We start from the raw sequence: 7,695 nt of genomic DNA on the forward strand, positions 1-7,695 counted from the left end.
TGCAGAGCCAATGCCACCTGCTTGGGGTTTCTTGCCGTTTTTGGTACCGCTCTGTGTGCAGAGCCCACACTCCGTGCGATCATCGCACATGGCAAAGGACTCCAACCTTCGGTGCTTCAACAAACACTTCCCGCTCACGAGGCTGCAGGTCTGCTGTGGCCGTGCGGGTTCAGCAGAGATGAGCTGTACTTGCTTCCAGGCTGCTGGTTTGGGCCAGCTCCACATGACCCTCATCCTTGGGCCAGTGGCTGCCCAGCATGTGTTTGTCCAAGACAGCCAGCCAACCCTGCCCCTGTGCCTGGAGCCGCGGTGCATGTCCGCGGCTGACAGCGGGTCACCAGCAGGCTGTTCTTGGCCCCTGCACTTGCACACACTTTTCAGGATCCTCCTGTCGACTTCACAGGGAGGAAGGAAGGAGGGAAAACCAGCAGGGATTTTGACGGGGATCACCTTGAACGGACAGATCACTTTGGGGAGAATTGACACCTTTTTTATATTGTGTCTTTCAAACCATGATCATGATCTAATTAAGGCTCCTCTTCATTGTGTTTTGTGGTTTTTCAGAGTCAGGGTCTGGCACATCTTTTGTTAGATTTCTTCCCTTTAGGCACTTGGTGGCTTTTAATGCCATGGTAAATAATCTCTCTTTTTTTAGCGAGCATGAGCAGGGGGAGGAGCAGAGGGGGAGGGACAAGCAGACTCCCCGCTGAGCAGGGGGCCTACCAATCATGACCCGAGCCAAAGGCAGAGGCTCAACCAATGGAACCCCCTGGGTGCCCCAATAGTCTCTTCTTACACTATATTCTTATGGCACAACTTACGCACAGTAAGGACAGATCTTAAGTACACACAGCTCGATGTGTTAGGCCTGCACAACCACCCCCCAGATCAGCACAGCTGACCTTGCTCACGGCAGAGGTCCTCTCTGTGCTCGGCCTTCGGAGACAAGCACCATCCCACTTAAGTCTCCACACATTGGCTTTGACTGTGTGTTTCCACGCTCCGCGTCTGCGCTCTTCCGTACCGAGCGGGCGGTGGTGCGTTATCTTCCAGACGGAGGTCTCCGAGCGAGTGCACCCAGGTGACCGGGGGTTGGGCCGCTTCCCGTTCGGAGTGCTTACAAAGTTGCCGTGATGAGTGGACGTGGACCCAGACGTGGACCCAGACGTGGACGGGGACCCAGACGGCATTGTAGGTCACTGCGGATGCTTCTGTTCTGCTTCGGAAGAAACCAGCATTTTCCACAGTAGGTGTGATGGTTTATGCTCCGGTTGCTCCACATGCTCGCCCCACAGTCTTGTAAGACTTTTTTTTTAGCCATCCTGGTAGATGTGCAGGGGTATCTCATGTGGCTTTAATTCGTATTTCCCTGATGACAAATCACACTGAGCACTTCGCCTTGTGTTTATTGGTTATATCTTAATGAAGTGCCTGTTTCTGTCCTTTGCCCATTTTTTTTTTCCTTAGGAGAGTTTTATTCACTGATCCAATATTTACAGGGGCCAGAGAAGTCAGGCTGTGCTCAGCACAGAGGTGGCTTCTACACTGGCCAGCCATCCCCTGCCCCAGTCACTATGTACAGATAAGGGGCCTGCTTAGATCACCTTCAAAGCCATCTGGCAGAGTCCCTGGGGCTCTGTTTGGGGCCCGAGCTCCAGAGACAGTGCTGGGCCCACTGCCCCTTGGCATTAGGCCCTCGGGGAACACGGGGGCTCCAGCTGGTTGTCTTAGTCCTGCTGCTCTCCACCCTGAGCGCCCTGCAGAGGCTGAAGAAGCTGGCGTGGCACGGAGAGCCAAGTGGAGTCAGCTTCCTGCAAGCAGCCCTGTCTCTGCTATCCCTAAGAGGAGGGAGACATGGTTAATACTGAGGGGCGGGGCAGGGGCTCCTCTGAAGCCCAGGCTCCAGGGTCAGAGCGCAGGAGCCCAAGGCAGGCCCATTGCCAGGGCTACAACACTGAAGGCAAAGAGCCCAGAGCCTTGCTGCAGAGAGCAGTCTTGACAAGCATGGCTGAAGCCAGGGCGGGAGTTTACAGGCCAATAAACAGCTTGAATACTTCTCTCTGCTCAGGCCGTGGGACCCCAGCGGGCTGCTCATTCCACCCCTACTAGGACACCCCGCTCCCAATCCAGCCCAGCAGCCGGGTCCCTGAGTTTGGAGCTCTCCCGGGAGGAAGAACAGACCTGGCTTCCTCACAACAGGGACGACTGGTGGCTGGGGCTAGAGTGCGGGGCCCAAATGCCCACCCAGGCCCCCAGCTGGGACCCTGCAGTCATGACTCCAGCATGACGCAGGGACCTGGGCCCACCAGGATGACAAGTGTTGGAAAGAACGCAGTCAGGAAGCTGGCTTATGTCAACACAGTGGTGGCAAGATGGGTCAGAGTCCAGAAAAATAGACGTCTTTGTAGGTAAAATATATACTCTACTGCCGAGGCGGAAAGGCCAGGTCCTGCCACTCCACAGCCGGCTGTGGAGGAAGCCGCAGCACCTCACTGTGCCCCAGCTCCAGCTGCTGCTTCCAGAGCACTATGGGGCTGCCCTGCCCTGCCAGGCCCTGGGGCACAGTGCACGGGCTCCAGCCTGGCTCCCGCTGCCAGGGGCTGAGCTCTCTGGCTGGAACTTTTCAGTAATACTGGGAAGAGGGGGAGTGGGGCGGGGAAGGGGCCCCTGCGGGGGCCATGCGGCAAGAGCGGCTGCAGAGTACGGGCCAGCAGTCCTCACTGGCGCTTGGCCTTGTAAGGGCGCGAGCGTTTCCGCCGGTCAGGCTTCCGCTGCTTGTGGAGCCGGCCGATGCTGACCCCTTGGCGCCGCCGCACCGAGATGTTCTGTTCCACCAGGTTGGCCAGCATGCCTTCCTGGGCCAGCATGGAGATGAAGGTGCAGATGAACTCATCATAGTTGTGGGTCCTCCTCTGGTCGTCGATCTTGAACTTCTTCCTCTTCTCCACCTCTTCCTTGAGGCAGGCCTCATAGTTTGCGATCTCTGCCTCCACACACTTCAGCAGTGCCAGCAACTCCTTGGGAGAGTACTTCTCTCCGCTCAAGGGCTCACCAGGCCTGGCCAAGCCAGGCTTCTCTCTGCTGTCCACAGCCTCTGCTACCTCCTTCTCTTCCGGGCTGCTGGACCCCTGGCTGCCTTGGCTTGGTCTGCTGCTGGGGGAGGAGCCCTTCCCACCCTCTGTCAGTGCCAGGGGGCTCAGCACCCCGTCCTCAGCCAGGTGCAGCAGGCCCGTGCTGACGACAGGACCCAGGTCGCGTACAGCGCGATTGTAGCGGATGCAGTCAACACGCAGCAGGCCGTCATCCTCTCCGAAAAGCACCTTGGAGATGTGGGAGGTGACCGGGCTGGAGGGCCGCGTTGGTTTGGCTGAGCGAATGGGCGACCGCAGCGGCGAGTTGAAAGCGCTGCCAATCTCGGAGGCCGTGTCAGTGGTCTCGTTGCTGGGGGTGGGCGAGGGCTGTGAGTGTGTGGGGGCCGCCACGGCCGGGCTGGCCGCCCCGCTACTTGTCTTGATGGACAGAGGAATCGAGAGGTCTTTCTGGGACTCTTTGAGCTTCTCAGCCAAGATGTTGATGGTGTTGGGCTGCAGCACTGACAGCTGCCCATCCCCAGAGCCGCTCAGTGGCCCCGGCTTCCCTGGGCCCTTCCGCTTGTACCGGATGGCAGAGTTGGTGTTCTGCACGTCGTCTTCCTCATCATCCTCATAGTCGTCCTCATCATCGGAGTACTGCTGGGGGGGGCGGATGGGGACTCGGCTGCGGCCCACACCTGCTGCCAGGTCTTCCTCCTCCTGCATGGGGACTTGGCATAGTTGTGATTGTCCAGAAAGGCCGGCAGCCGCTGCACAATGGGAGTGGGTTTGGGAGGAACCCCGTTGAGGCTGCTCCCGGGAGGCTTCACCACCAGCTTGGGTTTGCTGGGAGGGCTGTGGGTTGGGGCTTGGGGGCATGAACCAGCCACCTCCTCCACACCATCTGTGTGAGTGGCCTCAGAGGCAGCTGCGGCCCTGCTTGCCTCCAGCGCCAGGGGGGACTTGCTGCTGGCTGGTTTGGACTCCTCGGGCAGCTGTGGCTCCTGAGACTTGTGGGTCTGAATCAGCTCTGGCTGTGTTACCCTAATCAGCTGCTGCAGGGCCTCCAGTACTGTCTGACGGTTCACCTTCAGCACATGCAGCCTGGCCTCATACTTGATCCTGCGGTCGGGCACCACCGCCATCAGGTTGAAGCGATGTCATGGTAGGGCTCCCCTGCGGTGGCGAGGCCGATTCGCTCCATGATGACCCGCCGGGCCTTGTCTGCCCACTCCTCAACCTCCCCCCAGGGCCCGTGGTCAATGGGGTAGACCTTCAGCCCATCCGGCTCGAAAAGCCGTCCCGTGATAGGCACAAAGCTGACAAAGTGGAACGCCTCCATTGTCCGCACGGCACTAAGGCCATTCTGCTTCTCGGGGAGGTGGCGTGGCTCAGGCCTGGCATGGCTATTATGTGCCTTGGCCAACTCTGGGGCATTGCCAATCGCATATCCTTTGCTCTCAGGGCTGAAGCCTTTGGTGAAGTCCTTCATGCGACTCAGTGTAGGCCCCAGGTCCACATTGCTGCAGTTCAGGAGAACGCTCAGCAGGGCATGAGTGGCACAAGAGTTGGGGATCAGCTGATGGGCAAAGAACATGTTATTCACAATATCATCATCAATCACAGACGTATCATCCACCAAGGTAGACACCTTGCGACGGGATTGGCGTTCTTCGATCCATTTGAACAGGAAGATGAATCCATACACTGGGCCCTGACATTTGCTCTGAAGGTCATAGATCTCCTCCACCTGCACCCCTTTGACACCAAAATCTTCCACCAGGAGGGTGAAGAGGCCAGGGTCGCTCTCCAGCTCCAGCCAGCCCTTATTCATCTTCCCGCGGGGCGGCCCCTCAGCGCCATGTCCAGGCCCTCCCGACCCACCGCCGCCCGCGCCGGGAGCCCCCGCCGCCCCGGGGCCCCTAGCCCCACACCTCCTTTGCCCATTTTTAAATTAGGTCCTTTATGTTTTTGTTATTTATTTGTTTTGGTTTTTATATATGCTGTGTTTTTATTGGTCAGATATGTGTACTGGGAATATTTTCTCCTAGTCAGTGGCTTGCCTTTTCACTTCCTTAGTGACGCCTTTTGAGAAGTAGAAATATTTCACGAAGCCTAATTGATCAGGTTTCCCTTTTGTGGCTAGTGCTTTTGGCATTTTGTCTGAAATAGCTTGGTCTACACCTAAGTCATAGAGATGTTTGCCAAGTGGCTCCTTCTAGAAGCTCTGCGGTTTTGATCTTCACATTTTGGTCTGTGATCCATCCTGAATTCATTTTTGCATGTGCTGTGAAGGGGCCAAGGACTGTGGTTTTCACGATGAAGGCCTGCGGACCCAGTGCCATCATGGGAAGGCTTGCTTACCCCCATTGCATTGCTTTGGCGTCCTCATCAGAAACAGACTCTCCGGAATGAACTCTGGATTCCCTAGTCTGGCCCACTTTTCTGTTTACCTGTCCCTATACCAATATCACATTTATGCAGGGCCTTAAGGGTCGCAGATTGGAAAAAAGTTGGGGAATGCGATAGCGTAAGTTCTCCAGCGGTCTCCTACTCAGCATTGCCTAGGCTATTCTCTTTTGAATCTTCATGTAAGTTTTGCCATCAGCCTGTACATTTCTACAAGAAAGACCTGGTGGGGTTCTGACCGGGCCTGCATCGCATCTACAGATCATTTTAGGGCGAAAGGACATCCTGGGATACGGGGGTGATGTACTCCGCATTCCTTTGGGGGTTCTTTAGTTTTCCTCCGCAGTGTTTTAGCATGGACTGTTTAAATCAAACTTATTCATACGTATCTGATGTATTTTTGATATGTTTATAAATGTATTTTTTTAAACAAATTTTGATACTTTTATAAATGGTGTTTTTATCCTTTTTTTCTGTTTTTTTCGGTAAGAACGTGTAGAGTCTGCTCTCTCAGCAGCTGTAGTCACCACGCTTCATACCACACCCTCAGGCCTCACTCGTCTCCAAGCTCAGCGCGTGGACCCTCGACCAGCCTCCCCGTCTCCCCTGCACCCGGCCCCTGGCAGCCACTTTCTACTCTGTTTCTATGAGTTTGACTTTTTTTCTTTTCAGATTCCACTTATAAGTGTTATAAGTGGTGTTTTAAATTTTATGTTCCATTTATTTGTGCTAACGTATAGAATATTCCATTGACCCTCTAGCCCAAAGTGCTGGTAATTGACTTCTTGGTTCTAGTAGTCTGGGATGCCTTTGGATTTTCTACATAATCACACCACCCCTTCTGATCTCTGTGCCTTTGTTTCTCAGTCTTGCCTGATTGCACCGGCGGGCACCTCCACGAGAGAGTGGGCAGGCGTCCACCAGCGGTATCGGCTGGAGATTTTCCACGAGTGCACTTGCCACTTAGAGCCGGTTCCCTCTCTCCCTTGTTCGCGGAGAGTGGTTTTCTTTCCCCCTCCCCCCTCCCTCCTCCCTCCCTCCCTCTTCCTCCCTCCCTCCTGCTGCTTGTCCCCAGCCCGTGCCCAGTATGTGCCTGCTTGTACCCTACAGGCTCTGGCATGTCCTGTGGGGCAGGCTTGTCCCAGCCCCCTCAGGGAGGCCTTGTTCCTGGGCTCTGGATCAGCATCTGCTTAAGGCTCCAGGAAGCCATGGGCTGCTTTGCATAGGTGCTGGGGGAGGGGGGGGGGCCCTGCTCCCATCCACCCCACCCACCTTCTGGAGGAGTGACTCAGCCCAGGCCATTGGCAGTGAGTGGCTCTGATAGGCACGGTGTCCCAGAGGGTGGTGCTGCTGGGCTGGGCGGTTGCTGGCTGGGGAGTGCCCTGGCCCGGAGGCCGGGATCCCCCCTGCCCGGTACAGGCTGTAACAGGCATGCCAGCTGGGTTCTGGGCCACGGGCAGCCTCAGGGCTGACTCACAGGCCCTGCACGGCAGGCAGGGGAGGGAGCCTGGCACGGGCCCCTGCCACTCCTGGGGCACGGGGGTGGAACCTTGGAGCAAGAGCAAAGGCTAGAAGCCTGGAGCACAAGAACAGGGGAGCCTGGCCAAGGTTTCAGATTTTTGGAGACCCTGACCCCCCTCCCACCCCCGTGAAAGGGGCACACGGTCTCACCCGTCTGCTGGCCTCCCTCATCCTGGGGTGTCAGAGGAACTGTGTGAACACCCTTCCAAAGCAGCAGCTTTAGCACAGGGGAATGGCCTCTCCGGGTGGCCGGCCTGCCCACCCTCACCTGTCACAGCCGTGGCTGGGCCGCCCATCGGCAGCCCTGCCGGCCACAGCACCCTCACCCAGCAATGCCACCACCTCCTGGGCCAGCAGGCCGGTGTCCTGGGGGCCAGCGCAGAGAGCAGCCTGCCTGTGAGGTGGATGGCTCCCCACCCCAGGCAGCCAGTGTGCAGAACAGCCTTGCAATGAGGCCAGGGTTCATCCATCAGCCCTTGGCAAACCCCTAGCCCTGACAGTCCAATCTCCCGTCGCACGGAACCCCTCCAGCCACTGGCCTGCCTGGGGTTCGGGGTCCTGATTCAGCCCATGCCCGGCTGCCACCCTGCCCTCTTGACGTCCAGCTCTGTGCCCACAGCCCATCTTGGTCCAGGCTGGGAGGGGACAGGGCCTCAGCTCCAGGGGTGTGAGCTCAAGCACACCAAGACAGGAG

The 7,695-nt window shown here is 57.2% G+C and overlaps 1 protein-coding gene across 1 annotated transcript; it reads right to left on the minus strand.

Moving 5' to 3' along the window:
• Positions 1-1,468: 1,468 nt before the first annotated feature.
• Positions 1,469-4,995, minus strand: LOC113921958 (ubiquitin carboxyl-terminal hydrolase BAP1-like). Its single transcript, XM_027593499.2, is given in 3 exon segments — positions 1,469-3,802; positions 3,805-4,230; positions 4,233-4,995. Coding segments are annotated over 3 exon segments (2,184 nt in total). The 5' UTR covers positions 4,906-4,995; the 3' UTR covers positions 1,469-2,717.
• Between the last annotated feature and the right edge of the window lie 2,700 nt (positions 4,996-7,695).

The sequence above is a fragment of the Zalophus californianus genome, chromosome 9, assembly GCF_009762305.2.
Source record: "Zalophus californianus isolate mZalCal1 chromosome 9, mZalCal1.pri.v2, whole genome shotgun sequence".
Lineage (NCBI taxonomy): Eukaryota > Metazoa > Chordata > Mammalia > Carnivora > Otariidae > Zalophus > Zalophus californianus.